This window comes from Gobius niger, assembly GCF_951799975.1.
Source record: "Gobius niger genome assembly, chromosome: 9".
Taxonomy (NCBI): domain Eukaryota; kingdom Metazoa; phylum Chordata; class Actinopteri; order Gobiiformes; family Gobiidae; genus Gobius; species Gobius niger.
The window spans coordinates 30,675,960-30,699,129 of record NC_136860.1 but is presented as its reverse complement, the minus strand read 5'-3'; the positions used below and the strand labels follow the sequence as shown (position 1 = coordinate 30,699,129).

At 42.2% G+C, this 23,170-nt stretch overlaps 1 protein-coding gene across 2 annotated transcripts in view; it reads right to left on the bottom strand.

Moving 5' to 3' along the window:
• The window catches only part of LOC306968102 (neuropilin-2-like), a 205,034-nt gene that overhangs the window by 164,876 nt on the left and 16,988 nt on the right, over nucleotides 1–23,170 (bottom strand). For both annotated transcript variants that reach the window (XM_079563393.1, XM_079563394.1), the window contains exon 2: nucleotides 14,708–14,888. In XM_079563393.1, the coding sequence (XP_079419519.1) occupies nucleotides 14,708–14,888 (181 nt within the window). The remainder of the gene's footprint in view (nucleotides 1–14,707; nucleotides 14,889–23,170) is intronic.

The window sequence follows — 23,170 nt, the reverse complement described above, 5'->3', positions numbered from 1 at the left end:
CCAGTACAAAAGTGCTTTGTGCGTCGTAGCTCCAGGTGCACTCATATAAAACTCTCTTTAATCCTTCAGCCTTTTTTTTTACTGAGAACACAGGGAACAGCGCGTTTCTCTCTCTCGCTGCGTGGGACACAATGACTTCTACTGTATTTGCTGCCAGAGTAACCGGCAAACATCGGCACTTCCAAAATAAAGGTGGGGAAAGTGCCTTAAAAAGGTTGTTGGTGTTGGGTTAAAACATGCACAATAGGTGAATCCTCCAGCTAGGTGCTCCTGAACAGGATTTTGGGTTCTGACCTGGAGAGGTTTAGCCCCTTAACTCCCACCTGAACCGAGCACATTTTCTCCAGCTTTACCCCAATCCAAAAGCTTCAGGAAAAAAGCAACAAAAAACGGAGACGAAAACAAGGATGAAAATGTGAAAAAATTGAGAAAAAATGGACGAAAAAGTGACAAAATATGGACAAAAAAGTGATACGAATTTGCCAAAAAAATGCAAATAATTTGACGAAAAAGTGACAAAAAAGTGACCAAAAATGGACACACAAAAAAATCGAAAAAGTGATGAAAAAAAATCTGATGATGTGAGGAAAAAGATCAATTTAGTTTTGTAGGTCTTAGCTTTCAAATGAGGTGTTACACGGGCCTACAGGATTTGGGTAAAGCTGAACTGGAGAAAATGCTCTCGGTTCAGGCGGGAGTTCAGAGGTTAAAGGAACAGGCCACCGTTTTTACATGAGATATGTTCTTACATGAGTTTAGACGAGTTGATGCGTACCTGTCTGGTCTTTGTGCGTGCCCTCAGTCACGCAAAACGACCAAAGATGTTGCTAGCATTTGGCCTCTCCCAATGTATTCCTATAGCTTCAAACGGAGGTGAAGTTGGAAGCTCCCACGCTCTTCCACGGGCACAGAGACCAGACAGGTACGTATCAACTCATCTAAGCTCAGGTAAGAACATATCAGTATGGAAAAACAGTGGCCTATTCCTTTAAACAAACGGCATTCGGAAAATATTAAGGAAATGCTGTAATCTGCAGCCATCACAATTGTCCTTTTTTTGGGATCATAAGAGTGCATCCATGAGGAGAATAAAATGACTCTGGCAGGCTGTTGTTGTGCCAGAGACTCCCGCCTCACTTACCTGTGTGACTGCTACAAAAAGTCAACATGGGACTCTATTGAATCCAAGAGGTATTTAGCCCTGGGATAAGTTGCCATGTAGGTATTTATAGGCTATAGAAGTTGCCATCTCCTACAGTCAGTGTTAGGGGCTACCTTTAAAAGAAAAAATGATATCGATACTTAAACGATATTTGGTTACCTGAACGACACATTTTCTATACCTACACTAAAATATTTGTCATATAGACACACAAAACAGAACTATAATGTTGATTTATTCCATGAAAGGCTATTTCTTTTTAATTTGTATCATGCACACTGCAAAAATAACTAACTAAATTACTTTAAATGTCTCAATTTGACCATAATAGTCCAAATATGAGTTGTTTTGACTAGGAAAGATGTACACAAGTGCGCGTCTGCTGTTTTGTCGGGCTTGTGCGAGATTTAATGTATATTTGCATGCCGCTTAAATGACTCAGAAGACTCGTTCAGACGTTTGTGAATCCATATGATGATGATGATCCCACTGTTCTAATGCATCAGGCTTCTATAGCGCTCTAAAGACTCCCAAAGTTGCTTTCTATGGCGTCATTTGTTCGTTCACACTCTGGGGTGATAAGTTACTTCTGAGGGTAGAGCGACAATGATGCCAAGTTGCACCAACGGCCTCTCCAATCGCTCACAGGCTGTGCGCTTATACAGGCAAGAAGTGCGAGGAGTCTTCTTCCCCAAGGAGATGCTGCCCTTGTCTGAGCTGGGACTGAACCAAGAACCATATAGACTCACTGTCGCTACACAGCATTAGTAAATACAACACATAAACAGCTTTAACACGGTCAGTGGTGTCAATTCTCTATTTTGTTTCCAAGCTACTGCACAAAACCCGCCCGTTTTGCTCTTTTTTTTCTTTTTTGGATCATTTGTACTTTCTGCTTTCTTTGCTTCTGATAATGATCGCTCTAAATTTCACTCACGCGCCGTTTTTTTTTTTTTTTTCACTGAGGAAATGGCAAAAAAAAAAGCACAGCACCACCACCACCACCACCACCTCCGCCGCCAGCGCTTTTGGAGAGAGGCAGGAGTCTCGTGATTGATTGAGGCAGAGTACAAAGACAAGGTCTAAATCATTAGTGAAACCATTATCGTGTACGCCGGCTTCCCGGTCATATCAATCTCTCCTTAACTCACTGTGCCACTGTGGTGAGCCATAGGAGCGTGGAAAAGAAGTGCCTGTACGTGCTCTCCGCCACTGCACGTATGAGGTCCATGGCGTGTGAATGTTACACAGAGATAGATAGATGGGTTTCGATATGAAGAGCGAGAGGCAGAGAGAGAGAGAGCGTTGGCCGTCTGCCTGGGAACTGCGGAATAATAATTTGGCATTCGCTAAGGCACTGGTTCATTGCAGATGGAAGGATCAAAAACTAGAAGACAGTCCACTGTGTGATTAGGGTACAGTGGTGCATGTTGGATGGCTTTTAGTCAAGACTCCATCATAGCGAGAGCTTCTTTTTGTGCGGAAAAGAACAGAACAAAGTTTGCATGTCTTTCATGTCGTATCCAAATGGGAGTTTTCACAAAAAGTCGGTGGTTTTCAAAGATGGACGGCCTCTATGACGGCTCAGGGTGACATTCAGCAAAAATTGTGAGAGCTGGTAGTCGAATACACAACACTCAGGACAGAACAGTGTTATACCAAATGTGTGCAGCAGCCTTAAAGGAACAGGCCAACGTTTTTCCATACTGAGATATGTTCTTACCTGAGCTTAGACGAGTTGATGCGTAACTGTCCAGTCTTTGTGCCCGTGGAAGAGCGTGGTCACTTCAAACTCCAACCTGTTTGGTGCCATAGTAATACGCTGGGAGAGGCCAAATGCTAACAACATCTTTGGTTGTTTTGCGCGACTGAGGGCACGCACAAAGACCAGACAGGAACGCATCAACTCTTCTAAGCTCAGATAAGAACATTGTGTTGCTAGCTGCTGTAGTGGTGTAGGCTCTATGGGAAGTGAATTTATGCAAGTGACATTTATTTATATATTAACTGTTTGCAAACCTTTTTTTTTTTTCTTTGATGGCACATTTTTCTTGCTTTTTGCCTTTTCTTCCCCCTGTGCTTTCCGGGGGGAGTGGATATGGCTTACCTAAATGAGATGTATTGTCACTCGAGCAGCAGAGAGAGGTGAGAATTTCCCGGTGTCTCACATTGTCGGAAAGCTTGGAGACCACACTTTAACAATCTGTGAAAATCTCAAAATGCCCCAGAACCGACTTGTGTCCCTGATTCCTGTGACTGGGCACATATCTCAGTATGCAAAAACGGTGGCCTGTTCCTTTAAGTCTTCTTTTGACTTTATTTGCTGGTTTGGTTTGGTGAAATATCGTAATAATATCGTCATCGCAGTATTGCAGCTGTATCAAATATCGCACGTTAATTCAATATCGTTCAGCCCTCTTTTAGGAAATGCTTTTTGCTAAATTGTTAAATGTGATAGTTTTAATCAATGAAAACTCATGGATTTAGGCCGATAAGTATTGGAAATGAGCATTGGAAATTGGGATGAAGGTTGACAGGTTGTACAAAGCTTTTGACAGACAGATTAAAGCACAATAGTTATTGGCAGAAGTGTCTCGTTTCGTCAATGAAAGCTTTGGTCAAGACAAAATGTACAAACCAAAATCATTTCATTGATCAAATTTGCAACTAAGAAGCTTTAAAACGAATATAGGACTTTAACATTTTCACCTTGATGTTAGAGTATTAATACGTCATTTATATAGTATTGATTGACTATTTATCTAAAACGTCGCTGCTCCCCTGTATTCTTCTACCTTTACCGATTGCTAAGCTCCCATGTGATTTGCCGGAGCGCCTTACACGGAGGCCGATCGGGGCTAAAAGCCGCTGAACAGAGACAAGGCGGAGCAGATCAAAGATGATTGATGAGACCTATTGAGCGGAGGGATTGGCGCTGGATCCGTGCGAGGTGATTGGACGAGGAAAGGTGGCACGGAGCGAAGGCAGGGGGGAGGAGGAGGCGAGCGGCTAGGAAGCAGGGACTAGGAGGTTTAGCTGTCAGGATGATTTGAGCTTGCCCTCCGCGGACCCTGACGCTGCACTTTTCCCTAAGCAGCAGCAGCAGAGGCAGAGGCGGCAGCAGCGGCGGTGGGAGTGGGAGCAAGTGTAAAGAGGAGGAGTACAGTGTCAAATAAAGATGTTGCAAGTAAGGCCAGAGCAGTGAGCTAGTGGGGAATGTCAATATACTGTAGTAGTAATAGTAGTGGTAAGGTTTGGCTGATAAGATTATGTTATTACACAAGGAGAACATGCAAACTCCACATAGAAAGTGTTAGAGGATAACATTAAATCGCTATTTATCATACTGGGCCAAGCTGTAGAGTCGTAATATCTCTGTCATAGCCTTGACTGTGTTGCTCAGACTCTCAGCCACTGAATGTTTGCCTGCGTACACTCTGAGAGGGTATTTATCCCTTTTCTGTGGAAGCATAGACAGACTTGAATGGTAGGACTAGCACAATCTCGAGTTCATGTCTCCGGGTCCCGCACCGATGGTGAATAAACCTCTCCTGTATAAGACATCCAGACTCTTGCCTATTCTTCATCTATCCTCTCGAACACCATTGTTATTTCTCTGACACAAACCGGAGGCAAATTGGCCATGAATGCCTTCAACATAGCAAAATCGATAAACAGCAAAATCTAAAACAATGGAATGAGTAACAATGCATCGATTCTGTTCTAATTATACGACTTGTGGAAAAAGAAACTTGTTTCCCTTGTCTTGTCTCGAGTGTAGCCCAAATTTTGAGAAACCCGCAGTCGACTTACTGAATATTATCGTTTGGCTGTTTATCATCATGCAGCGGCCAAGCTGTTGTTATGAAACTTGTTGGACATTTTAGCGACAGCCGCAAACTTTTCTACATTTCTGGTTCAGTTGTGTTGATCATATGAGTAAAAAAAGCGTGTCAGAATATTTTATAACTTGTTGGTAACTTGTTTGCCTTAATAAATACTTTCCGTAGTCCCTCTGTGGGTAACACAAGTGTTAATGGGATGTTTGGGGGGGTCTTTCAACTCCCCCTGGTGTCTCACAGAATCACAAAGAAGAAGCTAACAGGCTAACAGGCAAAGCTAACTGCGGGCTAGCGCCACTTAAACAGTATTTACAGCCAAGTTTGAGTGATTTTTCTTTTATCTCCATTGTGTAATTGGATGTACAATATCCCTCTCTCCCTTTATCTTTGCTGTCACTGTAGTATTTACTCTCACGGACAATTAATGAGTAAAATAAAACGTGCAACGACACCTTCAGTTGCTCTTATTGCCTCTAGGGGCATGAGTTACTTAGTACTACTTCAGCCGAACACATTGTCTCCTGTTCGGCGTTACCCAACTCTAAACATTTTCTTGACTGGAGCTCGCAGCCTATAGGCCAGTGTAACGCCTCATTTGAAAGCTAAGACCTGAAGAAAAGGGTTAAGAGGTTAAAGCTGTATATTGCAACAGCACAGATTGAAAAGTGTTATTTTCTAGAATGATATTACAAACAAGTTGCATCCAGCTACATTTCCCCACATCTCTGTCCTTTATTTAACCACGTACAGCTCCGTTCTCCACCTGATGCGCACACTTCCCCTCCGGCGTTGACCGGGCACGCAAGCCCAAGGTTTAACTCCCGAATAAAACAAGTCTGAGGATGTTGAATCACTTGGGAAATGAGAAGTGTGAGTGACTCATGATGGTGGTGGTTATGAACACGGCCGGGCTGGACATCCTTCCTTCCCATTCCCTTCTCTCTCTGTCTGTCTGTCCTGCGTCCTATCTGCCCGTCTCCTTTCCCTCGTCGTGTATGAAGCTTAATGAAAACATCTCTCGCACTGTCCGACCACCTCTCCATCGATCTGGGTGCGGGGAGTGCTCTCTCTGCCAAACGCGATGCATTATGGATCCGCGATTACCATCTTAAATTGCAATCGGTGCGCATTGCAAATTAGATTAGTCCAACAAGGTGTAATGATAAAGCAGACCTCGTTTAACTGCGGTGAGGGGGGGGTGAGAGGGGGGGGGCGGAGCAGAGATAAAACAGGGAAAAGACAGGACCAAAACAGGACATTTTGAGCTCGTAAAGACAGGACAGGCATGAGAAAAAGGCTTAAACTTGACTAAAATCAGGTCTAAACCAGAACTATAATAGGATGTTGCCAGAGATAAGCCTGGAACAAGCCAGGGCTGTAAATAAGATCGAAACCAGGACTAAATCAGGGCTAAGCCAGGTCTAATCAAAAGCAAATAGTAATGATAAAGCAAGAAATTAGTTGGAAATTAGAGTTGGGCAGGACTTACGAGAACAGTTCCATCCAGTCCAACTCTATGCATTTTTGAGGTTTTCTCTTTTTTGTTTAGTTGCCTTTTTGTTACTTTTTCGATGCCTGTTTTGCTGTGCTTTTGTCGCATTTTTGCCACATTTCTGCTGCTTCTTTGCGGCTTTAATCATGCCTGTTTTGCTGCTTTTTTATGCCTGTTTTCCTGCGGTTTTTTGCTGTTGTTGTCGCTTGTTTTGCTTCTTTATTGCTGCTTTTTTAAGGACTGTTTTGCTGCTTTTGTGTGCTTGTTGGCTGCATTTTTGCTACGTTTTTGTCACTTGTTTTGTTGCTTTTTTGTGCTGCTTTTTGGGGTTTTTCACGTTTTTGTTGCCTGTTTTGTTGTTGCTGTTTTCTGCCTGTTTTCCTGCGTTTTTTGCTGTTATTGTCGCTTGTTTTGTTTCTTTTTTTGCTGCTTTTTTGCTGCTTTTTATGCCTGTTTTTCCTGCGTTTCTCCTTCACTTGTTTTGTTGCTTTTCTGTGCTGCTTTTTTGAGTTTTTCACGTTTTTGTTGCCTGTTTTGTTGCGTTTTTTATTGTTGCTTTTTTAAGCCTGTTTTGCTGCTTTTTTATGCCTGTTTTCCTGTGTCTTTTGCTGTTATTGTCGCTTGTTTTGTTTCTTTTTTTGCTGCTTTTTTGCTGCTTTTTATGCCTGTTTTTCCTGCGTTTCTCCTTCGCTTGTTTTGTTGCTTTTTTTGCTGCTTTTTTTTAGTTTTTCACGTTTTCGTTGCCTGTTTTTTGTTGCTTTTTTGATGCCTGTTTTGCTGCATTTTTGTCATTGTCCATTGTTGCCTTTTCATCGATTTTTTTTTGTTGCGTTTTCATCCTCACTCACGTCTCGATCTCGACGCTATTTCTGGAGAAACCGCGCTCGATTGAAGGGGGTTAAGAGGCTCAAAATGGAATAAATGACAAAAGCACAAGAAAACAAAATGTCTGCATAAAGGTGCAAACCATCGCCTGCCGACCCGCACACATTACACATAAACCCGCTCCTTACACTTTAGATATTGGCACGTTATTATACGAGGAACAGATGCGGCACTATCTGGCTTTTTTTATGACCAGGCAGAAGGTCAACAGCGAAGCATGTTGCAGCTCTTACACTGGCGTCTTTGTCTAAACACATACAGGTCCATTGTCCCGGACGAGATGCGCACCATGTCCCGATGTATCTCCTCTTTGTAAACTCGAGATTTACTGCTGCCTCGTCTGTGGCACTAAACTGAAATCTATAGCCCCGGAGACTCTGAGAAATTGGAATACAAATCCTGCTTCGATGATTTATGCAATGGTTTTGAGCCGTCTGGTGCTGTTGGTTTTTGGTTTGTCTCTTTTGTTTACAGTCTTTGGGTGCCTTTATTCTTGGGTAGAGCTGAAAATGCGCTTGACAGACGAACTATGAGGGGCCTTTATAACCAACAAACATGTCCCGGGGCGTTTTGTATTTCAGCGGATGCAAATGTTAACGTAATTAAAGGTTCAGTTGTGGTTAATTCTTCAGCCCTAATTTCAAGTAAGAGGGGATTTTGGTAGAGGAAAGGAAATGTAATGGCAAGTTTTCCACTTTAGAGAGGTCTGAATTACAGGGTTAGCAGCTGGTTTTATGAATGAAAAGACCCAATGGAGACGAGATCTTGTACAGCCTATCAGCCTGTCCGACTACAACCAATCAAATTGTGATTTCCACTCCATTTTAAGACGGTTATAATGACATTTTTTCTATATGCAGCACCATTTGAGGAGCTTACTGTAGAGCAGGGGTAGGCAACGTCAGGCCCGGGGGTCAAAACCGGCCCTCCATCACCAAACTCTGGCCCTCGAGATGATTTTGAGAAATATTATGACCCAAATCAGAGATCAAATGCCTGTTAAAGTAGTCTAGAAATGTAAAAAAAACTGTCAATTCCTTAAAATGTCTTGGCAGAGCACCCTTTATGCCATGATCCTAAAAGAATAGGTAGAAATGACTTAAATATACTTGAATTAAGAGATTAAATCTAAAGTTGGAGTAGATTTGGTCAGGCCTCAGAGCAGATTAAACCTATTCTTGCCAATGGAACAAGCACAAGTTTTTTCTTAATTCAGATTATTTTGTATAATTTCAAGTGAATGATAAATACTTGTTTACAGTAAAAGTTAATTTTTCTGATTTCCAGTGGGATTTCTATTTGTTCCATTAGCATTAGCATTTTTATCTGATCTTAGATGAGTTCAAACCGACTCAAATATACATAAAAAAAAACTTTATTTAAGTGATTTTAACCTCTTAACTCCCGCCTGCACCGAGAGGATCTTTTTTCCATCATTTTTTTGTTGGGTGTTTTGTAACTTTTTTGTCATTTTTTTGTCAATTTTTTTTTTCTTTTTTGTCAATTTTTTATCACATTTTTGTAATTTTGCATCAATTTTTTGTTTGTTTTTTTGGTCACATTTTGTCACATTTTTGTCATTTTTTTTGTCACATTATTGTCATTTTTTCTTCCATTTTTGTCAATTTCTTGTGACATTTTTGCCACTATTTCATCAATTTTTGGTCACTTTATTTGTCAATGTTTTCTCACTTTTTTGTCACATTTCCATCATTGTTTTTGTCTCAGTTTTGTTGCTATTTTCACCGCTTTTTTCCAGAAGCTTTCGGACTGGGGTAAAGCCAAACTGGAGAAAATGTGCTCGGTTCAGGGGTTAAGTAATTTATCTAATTTAAGATGGACATTCTTACAGTGTATATGAAAACCGGCCCTCCACCGAGCAAACCTGCCGACCCCTGCTGTAGAGCGTGGTGTTAAAAGCAGAAATCATTTGAGACAGAGACATAGAAGGCGACCAGTGTGGACTTGTTGCCGACGATCACCGAGCGCATACTCTGCCCCCCACAGTGGCACACACCTCCCGTGACCCCTGACCCCGCACCTAACAGCTCTATTTCGCACACGCACACGGGAGCGCGGGGCGGGGCATAAACGCCGGACGCCCCGAGCACCGAAATAACCCCGGGCTCTGGGACACTTGTAAATAACAAGCCGATACAGACGAGACGCAGTGAAAACCTACTGCGATGACGTGAGGAAAACTGTGTGGAGGAGTTTTGGTTTTCATGGAAGAATTGTTAGTTGTGGTTCAAACTCATTCCTCGCTTTCCTGACACTGTTTCTAACGTCCAAATTCTTCACAGGGGAGAGGCACGTTTCAGCTTTCAGTGAGAAATACTGTCAACAACAAGAACAAGCAACCTGCTGGTTCCCGATTGATAAAAGGGCATCATAACTGGATGCAGGTCCAACATGTGCTTTTACAATATAGAAACAACAGAACTGAATGTATTTGACCTCAAGAAGAAAAACAAGTTCTTAAAGGGACTATACGGAGTTTAAAAACGTTAAAATTATGTATTTTCCTCATCCTACATGTTCCAGCCATGTCCTAATGTGTAGAATGAGCCCAGACCTGTTCAACACAACTGCCTCTAAAATCCTGCACTGTCACTCAAAAAGTTCTTACTCCGGGTCCGAGTGCTTAATATAGAACCTGCAGTTACGTGTAAGACAGTGAGGTGGCAGTAGTGAGCATATAATGACCAACTTGCATCTAGTCTCTTTAAAGGTGCAACTTTTCATTTAAAAAAAAAAGATGATTAGCTTGGCGCCGACGCTTTCCATCCCGGTGGCTCCAATGATGCTTCAGGATCCATATCCAGGTTTTTCAGTATTTTTGGCAGGTTTTTGTAATGGAGTGCATACGTAACCATGGATATGGTTAACTCTGCAGTAAAAACCTAAAAAACAATGGAGTGTCCTAAAGGCCACTGGGATGGAAAGTAAAGGGGCTATGCTAACTACCCAAGCATCCGCTGTGTCACTGAAAGGTCAAATATGCATTAAAATCACCTTCTTCTTTTTTTGCACAAAAATGCTCATACATACCTGGTGCATTTAAAGGCACTTTGTGTAACATTTTGGATTATACAGTTACCGGCCGTGCAAAACATGCTCCTAATGACACAGAATACAGACACAGAAGAAGCTGTTTCTGCAGTGGGAAAGTATGGACTTGGATGAAAATGCAGTCAGTATTTAAATCTCATATTTGGCTGCCTTTACTCAACATCTCCATGGAGACGTCCCGCTCCTGTGAACCTTACAGTCCGGTCTTGGGAGAGGTGAGCTGCTATTAGCTATTTCTCAACACAAAAAATATCTGTAATGAAATAAAAGCTAATCCAGTTTATTCGGTGAAATGTTTAGTGATGTGGCTTAAACGTAGTGCTACACTGCAAACAGTAATTTTGAAATAATTGAAGTTTATCCTTGATTTGAGAGTCTAATTTCAAGAAATCTGTCCATGGGGGCAAGATATTTTAAATTAAGATGAAAGAAATCACTGCACTTAAGTGTAAGTACCTTGCACCACGGACCTGGACAGATTTCTTGAAATTAGACTCTCAAATCAAGGACAAAATCACTTTATTTCAAGATTACTTTTTGCAGTGTAAGAGAAAGCAACTCAAAGAGATGAGTGTAGTTTAAAATAAAGTGAACTCTGCAAAAGCCCAGCAGTGTGGCTCATGGATAGAGAGCATATATAGAGGCGATCAAACCATTTGTACATGTAGTTCCTTTATAAATATCCAGCGTACCATTCACTCAGCACAGAGACGGTGACGTGTTGGCACAGAGCGAGCTGCAGCCCAGGTGGCCTTTCCAGCCCCTCAGCCTTTCAACAAACAGCAGCTGGTGAAATATTGATGCATGGCACTCGACAAAGACATGAATGCACCAACGCGGTGGATCAGAGCAGCGGAATCACCTATGTATAATTGATATAACTGTGATGTTAATAACGGCACAGAGAGGGTCAGGGCAGACACAACACCGCCGCCATTTTTCACCGTATTGAAAACCAAGGTCTGAGCGGGGCCTGATAGACCGGACAATACCGGACTGTGTTGAGTCCATTACAAATAGGAAGCACTGGGATCCTGCCGCATGCCAACGGTCACTTGACAAATTAGTAGAAAGAACAAGGCTCCACTCAGACGTCCGCATATTTTTCTACAATTTCAGAATGTTCCACTAATAAATCCACCCTCGGAGCAATTTTTCACACTCATTCACAATTTTCTTGCGCTGGTGAAATTAAGATTGATTTGTGATAAGTTTTGATATTCAAATCTGGGACTTTTCCCAGAGCTGCAGTTCATTTGAGGGAATGCTTCGAGCTTCGCAGAAGTCACTGGTAACGTGTTAAACATGAGAGACTGCTTTAGCCTGACAAACAGAGTGAGACCGATCAGAACGGTGTCTTTAGGCCGAGATCTTTGGGTCAACAACAATGGAGACTTACATATTACATTAGTCCATGGACAATCATGCATCTAAGCATTTGACAAAGATGTCCTTTCAAGAATAAAACTCAAATCAATCTCAATATTGGGTGACTGTGAGAAAATGTTTGCAAAATTCACTCCATGGTTGTAACTTAAAGCCACTAAACCTGATTTTTTTGTTACTATATAATAACTCTAACAACTAATGGATAGTTTCCATTATACATGATACATTATACAAGCTAGTTTGTCTCACCTTCCTCTTGCATTGTTTGTGAAATCAGGTATCGGGCCTTTAACTTATATATGTTGACCCTTGTTTTGGTCTTTAATGGAAAATACTGTCTCACTTGTTTGGTGAGATATTACTATAATATTGATATCGCAATGTTCAAGACAGTTATTGAATATCGCAGTTTTTTCTCAAATAATTAAGAAGAAGCAGAAGATGACGCAGAAGAAGAAGAAGCAGAAGAAGCAGAAGAAGAAGAAGCAGAAGAAGAAAAAGAAGCAGAAGAAGAAGAAGAAGGACAAGAGGAAGTAGAAGAAGAAAAAGAAGAAGAAGCAGAAGAGGGAGCAGAAGAAGCAGCAGAAGAAGGAGCAGAAGAAGAAGAAGAAGAAGCAGAAGGACCAGAAGAAGCAGAAGAAGAAGCAGAAGGAGCAGAAGAAGCAAAAGAAGAAAAAGAAGAAGAAGGAGGAGGAGCAGAAGAAGAAGAAGAAGAAGAAAAAGAAGAAGCAGATGAAGGAGCAGAAGAAGAAGAGGAAGAAAAGAAGAAGCAGAAGAAGGAGCAGAAGAAGAAGAAGAAAAAGAAGAAGAAGAAGAAAAAGAAGAAGAAGAAGGAGCAGAAGAAGCAGCAGAAGAAGAAGAAGAAAAAGAAGAAGCAGAAGAAGGAGCAGAAGAAGATGAAGAAAAGAAGAAGCAGCAGAAGAAGAAGAAGGAGCAGAAGAAGAAGAAGAAGTTTCAACACATTATCAGCCATGCATGAGCCAGACCAGGGCTAAATGAGGACTTCAGATTTCAGCGTCATCAGAACCAGAGCTGAGACTGACTTCAAGACAAACCTTGGAGACCCTGCGAACCACCAGAGGGACCCGCTCCGCACTTTGAGCACCGAAGCTCGACCAATACTCCGCCTGATTGATATAACACGACAGTAGGATTCCACCTTAGCCAGCGGTCTCATCTGCTCTTATTGACGCCCTTGACTCATCACGGGACGTGGTTAGTATTGCCCCTGTAAGCCACAATGTCTATTTACTCTCCCCCCCCGTCCCCCTGACCCCCCCACCCCCCACCACCACCACTACGCCGCTCTGTTCGTTTGATTACCCAGCATGCATTTGCTGGCTGCCGTCTCCACAAACTGCAGTGATCTTGGCCATACATTGTCTTCTGCAAACAGCATTACTTTTTTTTTATGTTTAACCTCTTAACCCCCGCTTCCACCCGTAATGCTTCATTTGAAAGCTAAGACCTACAAAACTCATCTAAATTGATCTTTTTTCTCATGTTGTCGTCACTTTTTCAAAAAAAAATTTACATCACTTTTTTGTTGGGTTTTCATCACATTTTTGCCACATTTTCATCGCTTTTTCTTCTAGACCAGGACTAGACTAACACCAGGATGAGATCAAGACCAGACCAGACCAACACCAGGATCAGATCAAGACCAGACCAGACCAACACCAGGACCAAATCAAGACCAGGCCATGTTGCCACAGTTACCCGAACCAAAACCCAAATCAAAACTCAAGACCTAGATCAACTCCAGGCCAAGACCTAGACCCCAACCAAGACCAAAAACCAAGACCCAGAAAATACCTGGACCAAGACCCAAACTATGACCGGAACCAAGGCCCAAACCAAGACTTGGACCAAGACCCAGAAAAGACCCGAACAAATACCAAGACCCAGACCAGAACCAAGACCCAAACCTGAACCAAGACCCAGACCAAGACCCGAACCAAGACCCGGACTAAAACCCAGACCAAGTCCAAGACCAAGACCAGAAAATAAAACAGAACCAAGACGCAGACCAAGACCAGACCAAGTTGCCATAGTTACTGGAACCAAAACCAGATCCAGGTAAACCACAGAAGCCTGGTAAAGCCCAGGCCAGGTTACCTCGATTACTGGAACGAAAATTTAGATCCAAGCCAAACCACAGACGACGGACCGAGTCCAGACCAGGTTACCGTAGTTACCGGAACCATATCAAGACAAACCACGCCCTTGTTTTCGTCTCATATATGTCGCTATTTTGACCTTTTTATTCGAAGAAGCTTTTAGATCTGGGTAAAGCCAAACTGGAAAGAATCTGTTCAGTTCAGGCGGGGGTTAAGAGGTTAAAACTTTAACTGTGTGTGATCTCATCTTGATTTCGGGTTGCATTAATCACAATTGCGACATATACTGTGTTCCACCGAAATCGCTCAGCCCTCCCTGCAGCCCCACACTCTCCTCCTGCGCCTTTGATCCACACTCTCCTCGCGTCTAATCACTCCCTTTCTCCGAGCGACTGAATCACGCCGCCAAGAAGCCCAAATGATGGACACCAAATCCTGTAATCTCGGTTAAATCTTGTGAAGTGTGAAAGCGTCCTGGAACAGTAATGTGTTGTAATTAGACTTTGATAATTAGAGGCAGGGGACCAGGGGGAGGTCCCAGAGAGATTATTATGAGAGAGACCGAGCCAGAGGAACAGGAGGAGAGTGGGATGGAGCCTGCCCAAAAAACGTCCAACATAATAGAAAGAAAAAATATATATTTCAAACCAAAGCTTATATTTTCTTTGTGTGAGGAGGGGAATAAAAACACCAGGCAAAAGGAAGCAGTAAAGCATCACGGGAGTGTAGTGTCTGAAGGTCTTACCTGCAGTCCAGCTTTTCGATCTCAAAGTGTGGGTTAAAGTTGAGGACGATTCGTTGCAGGGGCTCCGGCGCGGTGATGACCCAGCGACAGTTCTGGTGAGGCGGGTACTCCAGGGGGTACCCGGGGGTGGTGATGTAGCCCGCCTGGCTGGCATCGAGGTAGCCCCCACATGGTTCCGAGGCTGTGTGGAAAAAGACAGAGAAAAAGCAAACAAACATGAATACTACAGCACAAGCAGTGTTGGATTTTGGATTACAACCAACAAAGAGAACACACTTCAGCTTTTAGCATACTTTTTTTTTTTTTTACAAAATTAAGGATTTTCAGGGAAGTCTGGGACCCTAATGTACAACTTTTGATTGGCATAGATAAGACAAAACCTATACCCTTATAATGACTTTTGACAGTGTTGAATTGCCATGGCAACAGTAATGTTTCTTTTCCCTGACTAAAATGAGACTATAACTAAAAGTTGTTTATGAGACTAAAACTGTGACTAAAATGCCTAGATATGTTTCGTTGACTAAATTTTAACTGTATAAAAATGAAAACACAAGACTAAAATCATCAAAACTTCCAATGACAGTTTAAAAGAACTTCATACACTACAAAAGTAAATATCAAGCATTGGCTTAAACAACTTGTATTGAGGAAATGTAACTTGTTTTGAGCATTTGTCACTCTCAACTTTGCTAGTTTGATGGCATTTCAGACTAGTTCTAAGGCAATCTCGCTTAAGACAGTAAAAACTGCCAATGGGATAAGACTAATGTTCTTACGCCATTGGTAGAGGAAAATTACTTGAAACAATCACAACATTTATTGAAACGAATCTCAGAACTTAAATAGTTAAATAATCTCGAGCAAATGCCCAAATACATCGTCATACATAGTCAAAACAATTTAAATTTGGACTATTATGCTCAAATTTAGAAATTTAAACACATTTAGTTATTTACTTTTTGCAGTGTATCATTTCAATCCACGGCTACAAGGACATGCCTGTCCATGTGGGGGAACAAACATGAAGCAGAGGACCTTAATTAAATAAGATTATACTAAATATTATTAATGTAAAGTTGACTAAATTAATCATATATTTAAATGCCCAGGGACTACAGGTAAAAAATAGCATTTGGTCAATGTTAAATTGTGCACTGTCCCTGTCTAAATTAAAACCATACCATAAATGCAATTCAAGTCGACTAAAACTAGACTCAAATGTAAGAAAATTATTTGACTAAATCTTGACTAAAATTAAATTCCAATTTCGTCTGAAGGACAAAATTAAATCAAAATGAACACAACGATGAACTGAATAAATCAGTATAGACATTTAACTATTGGCTCAGAGCAATAATGGCCACTTGAAAAGAAGAAAGATGCACGGAAATACAGTTATCTCTGGCCTAATGTGGCATTGCGCCGCACAGATAAAAAGGCAGATAAGCTCCAAGTTTTCCAACATCCGACCCACAATGCAATCTGTGTTTGGAGAGCGCATGTTGGATGATGGGTCAAAGTTCACCCCTGCATCGAGACGTATATAAAGAGTCCATTTTGACCCGGAAAGCATGACACATACTTTCACGAATGGACATCAACATCTTATAGAGTCCAGATACTGTCACGGAGCGGACCCACTTGTCTTTGGCCATACGTCTGTGTCACGTCCTGTACAAAGGCATTATTCACCGCTGCAACTGCATAGCATGACATTGATGAGTAACCCACGGCGACGGCAACACCCAGAAGCAAAATACTACACCGTACTTCAGTGTACTGCATGTATAGAGTGTATTGTGCACATCGTGGGCTGCCATAGTAATTGATTGACTCCCATACTCTCTTGTTAAGTGCGGGTTTGACAAGGAACTTTGTTAAAGCCGTTGATGCATCATGAGTGACAGTCTAGGCTCGTAAATGACCTAAAATAGCGAATAAGAGGGGGAAATGCTATTTTTATCCAGGCGGCAGAGTCAATAAAAAATGTTTTCTACCAAACAAGACGCTTTTAATAAAAACAGCATCTGCGAATGTCAGCTGCTCGCTTAACAGAGATAAGCATCGGTATAGCTGACTATAAGAACATTTCATTATAGCCTGAAGTTGTAGCAGCTTGAAGGAAAAGATTTAGAAGCACAAATTGCTCACAATATGTGCGTTGTGAAGTACTGAAAAAGTCCTACATACGTTAAAATGGACATTACACGCATGATTCAAAACATTTTTTTATATAATATAAATTTTTAAATGATGTTGATGCAGAGAAAAGACAGGAAATACAAAACAAATTACTTCAAAAGCAGAGGAAGAAACAATCAAATGTAATAGGTTCTGATCATTGAAAGGTGTTGAATGAAGCTTCAAGTGTTTTTGACAACAGTTAACCTCTTAACCGGCACCTGAAATTAGCCCATTTCTCCAGTTCGGCTTTACCGACAAAAAAATGTCAAAAAAAATCGACAAAAGAGCGACATAGAAGTGTCTAAAAAGCCACCAAAAAGCAACAAAAGACAAAACAGTGCCGGAAATGCAACAAAAACGTGATGAAAGAGCAAGAAAAAAGTGACGAAAAAGCCTAAGAAAAGCGACGAAAAAAAGCGATGAAAAAGCAACAGAAAGCATCAAAAACACGACAAAAAAGAGAGAAGAAAAACTCTTTAAAGATGTGTCATAAAAGCGGCGACAAAAAAGTTTTTAAATGAGGCGTTACACTGGTCTATACGTTTGTTTAGTGTGACGTCACGACTTTATTTACTAAAGTCGTTCCTTCCGGGGTTAGCGTAGCTGCTGCACCGTTAGCTTTTATCTCCGCTAAACCGGAAGTACCGATTTTGGTAAATATTACTTTAAAAGCAGTGGGTGCAGCATTTTTGGCTACTGGGCCTGATAAACAAGTATGTTCAGTAACTTTCTGTTGAAAGTTTGTTGTAGTTTCTCACACATCTACAACCTCGGAAGTAGAGCTGTGACGTCATCACTTAACAAACATATAGGCTGTAAGAAGCTTTTAGATTTGGGTAAGCTTGGTTAAGGTAGGAGGTTAAAAGACTTTTTGCATGATAAAAATACTCTGCACCAGCTAACATGCTAACAGTCTGTTATTATGGTGTGATACATAAATACAAGCGTTGCTAAGCTGGAACAGGACGCTACAATTCGCTGGACGGCAAATACTGCTTGACGTGAGAACTGCCTTAAAGCTTCGAAAGCAGCTCGGGTTTCACATTGGTTACATTTGTTTATTTGGAGATTTGGAGACCATAAATCGTAGACGGCCTATCAAATTGTGCATGGCCAAAGGGAAAACATATCCGCTTGCATGATGACTGCGCAGACTGGACTCGGAGTAGGAGGAGGGGTCGGGGGGCATTGCTCTAAAACTCAACAAAAAGCATCCGATTTAGCAGCGAGGTTAACAAACAACAACAAGCACATTTCGAGGTCTTTCGTGTCAATTCTGCGCTGAACAAACGTATAAAGAGACGAGTGTCCTGTGTCTTCCCTGGGCCATGACGCTTGTGTTTACTGCTGCTGTGCTGAGCTGGTGCCATGGCCAAGGCAAACTACTCAGCAGAACAGTTCATGTCTCCTCCTCGCTATAAATAGTCGGGGCTACTGTAAACCAACTCTGCGGAGGGCCCACACGCAGCAACGTCCCCGCGCTCCCTCTCCCATGGCCGCACACACAAGTAAAATTCACATGAGGCTAACACAAGGGAGATCGGGCTAAAATATGCACGGCCAGTGGAGGGACAAAGGCTTTTCTCGAGAGATTATCTGATAGCTTTACTTGTTCATTGAGATCAATTTTGAAACTGCACTGCCCGTTTTCCTTGCATTTTCAAGCCATGAAAGTTGATGTAGTCGAGCATCAAAGACACATTACGATTCTTGACGTCAAAACATCTACGATGAGATTTACCGTGCCTTTACAGCTTTCTCTGAAAACAGTGAAGCAAGAAAACCGAGCAGACAAATACTTGATGCACTGAGACTCTTCTTCTACGTTAGCCTGCAGTATTTCTATTGCACAAACTATAATGGCAGACAGCACAAAGCAGCACAATAAGAAAACTTGTGAGATACATGCTCTATGACTTCGGAGGCTCTATGACTTCCGAGGCTCTGTGACTTCCAAGGCTCTATGACTTCCGAGGTTTTATGACTTCCGAGGTTCTATGACTTCCGAGGCTCTTTGACTTCCGAGACTCTATGACCTTCGAGGCTCTATGACTTCCAAGGTTCTATGACTTCCGAGGCTCTTTGACTTCCGAGGCTCTTTGACTTCCGAGGCTCTTTGACTTCCGAGGCTCTATGACTTCCGAGCTTCTATGACTTCCGAGACTCTATGACTTCCGAGGCTCTATGACTTCCGAGGCTCTTTGACTTCCGAGGCTCTTTGACTTCCGAGGCTCTCTTCCTCTCTCGCTATTTCCCCAATAAGGATTATTGCCATTAGCCATTAGCTTCAAGACCAAAGAAGCCTACTGTGATGAGCATGGAAGTATCCGACAGTGAATTATTTGCTTGCTAACATGTTGCTGTGACTGTCCGTTACTCACTGCCTGTCATGACCTTTTTCTTTTCTGATAAGACGCTGTAACTAACTAACTCATGGAGAAATAACGATACAGGAAGAGCATCACCTCCTGAGGATCTTCTCTGAAGTCACGCAAGTATGCATATAGCCCATGGCAGGGATGTTGGACTGCAGTAAAGGGGACTTTACTGCAACCCTAACCCAGAGCAGAGAAGGACATTTTAAAAGCCTGTTTATTGTTGGAAATTATGATACGAATGCGCGGTATGGACAGAACAAAATGGTTTGCGCCCAGGCCCCTCAATTTTGTGCTACACCCCTTCTCAAAACGATCCTACTCCCACCTGCCAGAGCCTTCGCTAACAGATTCTTTTCATTTCCCAGATTGGTCTAAACATGCAGGACCGAGGTTTGTCAAAAGTTTGAACCGGTTGCCAGGTTTACTCTCACGCGGTGAATTGAGTGACATCTGGCAGCACAAAGCGCCATCTCCTCCTCACTGTCTGTAAACAATTAGCGCTAGCCCCTGGTCGCCTCCCTGGCTTGCGTCTGCGCTCCTCTGTGCGCCGTCCCGCTGCGAGCTGAGCAGTCCTGCCCATCTCCACCGCTCCGCGTTCCAATCTCCCTCGCGCCGATCCTGCGCCGCGGGAGTCGAGTTACCGCAGCCGCCGCGGACCAACCCGGGCCAGACGCATTTCATCTCAGCACCACCTGGATTAGCGTTTAACCACTCAGGAATCTCGCAGCGGCCCAAGCCAAGCACCACTTTTAGCACAGGGCTTATGTGTGAGCGAGCATGGTCCAGGAGATGTATCTGCCGATTACAGACTTATTAAACAAGTCACTTCAACTGGCTTTTCATGGCAAACATACCTGAAACATATAATCAAGCAATAATACAATCTAATGCCAGTGCCATTTCTCTTTCATTAGCCATCTGAAGCTAGTAATTATGCTCTGAAATGGCAGAGAGAGCGCCCTGAGTGTGGTGTGCAACAGGCGTGGTTTTATCCGGCTGTGTTTAATATCGCTTCGGAGGCAGAGATCATTCGTCTTTCTCTCCTCTCACTTCACACTCGCCTCTCTCCTGTCGGACAGAAAGAGCAGCAGATCTGATGAATAAGGTTCAGATATTGCACGGGCAGGTGCTGCGAGAGCTGCACAGTCACGGAGTCTTCACAACTTGGAATACAGCTTTGGAAAGGTGTCATCGATCCACTGCACGGCACATTTTTGTTAGACACAGTGTTTGTGAATGTTATTGTTAACGGTTTCTTCTGATTCCTCCAACCTTTCTTCTTTTGCAGATTTGGATAGTTGTCATTGGTGCTCATTGCAGTTTTACAAGGGATTCACCGATTTTTTGCTACCGATACCGATCGTGGGGTTTGAGTATCTGCCGATATCCGATATTTACCGATACCAAGAGACATTCTTGAAAGTGACTTTCTCTTTTCTCCATTTTAAGATCAATAAAGTCATATTTTATTGTCATGATATTACAGATCAATTATATATCTATTGATAAAGGATCACTGGACTTTTAATTATCCTTGGGTACATTACATTAATACAAACAACTCACATAAAGTGATCTGATCATTACAAATATGTGAGATCAGCTATTTACTAAAAAACTTGGCTTCAGCTGTGGTTATTTTATTGTATTAGGCTTCTTTAGGTATTTCTATCATAGTTTCTGACCCAGCCTTGATTAGTTTTCGCTAGCTTTAGCATGTTATTGCTAGCGCGGCCTTTTGCGCGGCGATCTGAAATACATTTGCAGAGGTTAAACTAAATCAGCGATTGAATTCTCCAAGTTCTTAGCTTTAAAATGGCATACAGCATGTAGATTTAGGTGGTAAAAGTTGTGTTTTTAAGCCGATACCCAAAACACAGTGATAGCAATATGTCACAAAACATTGTAATCCAAAAAACTAGGAAACCGGACTCAAATTTTTTGGCAGCGTCATGTAAATTGGTGAGAAAAGGGACACAGACATTTAAAAAATAGACTACACATTACATAACGTAGCTACATTTCACACACATAAGTATCCTCAATATGCAATTCTTATTTTGTTCAAGCTAACATCTCACTCTCGTTGCCAGCTCTGCACCTTTTGAGATGAGGTGAGCTTGAACATTGTCAGAAGGAGCATCTCAGCATAAAAGGCATCAGCATAAAGGCAGCTACATGATACTATTTTAAATTCACAGTGCTACTAACCCATTTTTCCCCTGACAGCGTCTTGACCCGCACCACTCACTGCTCCTTTATGGGCTTTGTGTGTCGGAGCTGGAGGTGCTGAGTTTGTAAAATTCTCACGTCAGGCGCGATCAAACGGGTTAATGCTTCAGAGGGGCTCAAAGGGATCCAGCCGGAATGAATGAAAAAGCTGTTTGGGATTTCTTATAATAAAAAAAAACCCTACTGAACTTATACTGTCCTGTCCCTGGTTGTTTCGAAATGAAAGCATGCCGACATTTTTGCATAAAGTCTTTCGTATAAACAAGCCCTTATGTGTGTCTTGTTTATGTCCCGATTCCTGCAGCTTCTGATGTTGTACAGCAAGTATTGAAATAATGACCATTTCAAACAGAGGATGGGCTGATGGCTTCTTCAGGGGTAGGCTTTTGTTTGTTTTTTGGAGCGGATTTTCTTCATCGTCAAAACACTCGCAGTGGTGCCAAGGTTCTTGTTGAATTTGCGCTTATCACCAGAGATGGTACTTTTTACTGCAAATGTAATCACTGTACCCAACTATAGCTTCAAAAACTAATATTAGCGTTAAGCTTCCAAGTCTAAATAAAGGTGTGAGGCAGGGGCGGATCTAGAAAAAAAATCACAGGGTGGCAAGCAGGGTCAGGGATCATTTCTGGGGTGGCAACACATTTTACAATGTCGAATGTTTGTAGCGGAGGTTTTGCTTGATGACAAGGCAATTTTTCTGTTAAATAGTAGCATTGTTTATAATTCAAGTAGGGGGTTTCTTACAAAAAAAATAAAACAAGACAATATCATGATCTTGGGGCCACAGGAGTTTGCACTTGGCTCCTTATTTAGCTCTAAAGGTGTTATAAATCTTATTCCTAACTGAGATTGAGCCTCTGTAAGCACCCAAGTAGCTTCTAGAGCAGATGTGAGACATTACACATACAGGCCAAAAAAAACTATTAAATGAATCAGGTTTTGAACATCTGGATTGCAACTAGCCCTCGAAACAATGCATTTATAAAGTGCCAGATTGACGACTACACTAGAATTTAAACAGTTCCAGACAAGGGCAAAGCCTGGCTGAGATCAATGGGGTGGCAGCTGGGGTGGCTAGACCTTTACTAGCCCCGTGCCACCCCTCTAGATCCGCCCCTGGTGTGAGGCACTGTCAAACTTCTCATAAATGCATCCAGTTGAATGTTTCCCCGTGCTGACCACCGGTTTGTGGCCCTCAATGCCGTACAAACCTCAAAATGTGGCCCTCGATGAAAAAAGTTTGGACACCCCTGGCTTAAAGTATATGATATTTTCAGCGCTCTGTCTGATTTAAAAGGAATTTAATCTCAGGTTTTAAAGATGTACTTCTCAAAATACATTTTGGGGGCCAGAGATTCTATGTTGAAGGGCCGGATTTGTGGCCTGGCATCCAGAATGATACCTCTCTGCATATTTTATACATGGTCAGTCTGGGTGGGTGCCTGATTCGCTGATTGGTTTACTCCGCTTCTTGTTTGCTTGTGCATGTTCCGCTGTGGACTCTTACTTTTTCCAGGAGCCCGGATTTGTCCACCGGGCCTGACATTGCCTACCCCAAACCTACTTGCACCGGCTCCCTGTAAAAACTACTGGGTTTATCTCAAGACTCCGATGCCGATTTGCAAATGTCTCCCTTCGTGAGCTTCTGCCTCTTCACGCTCCA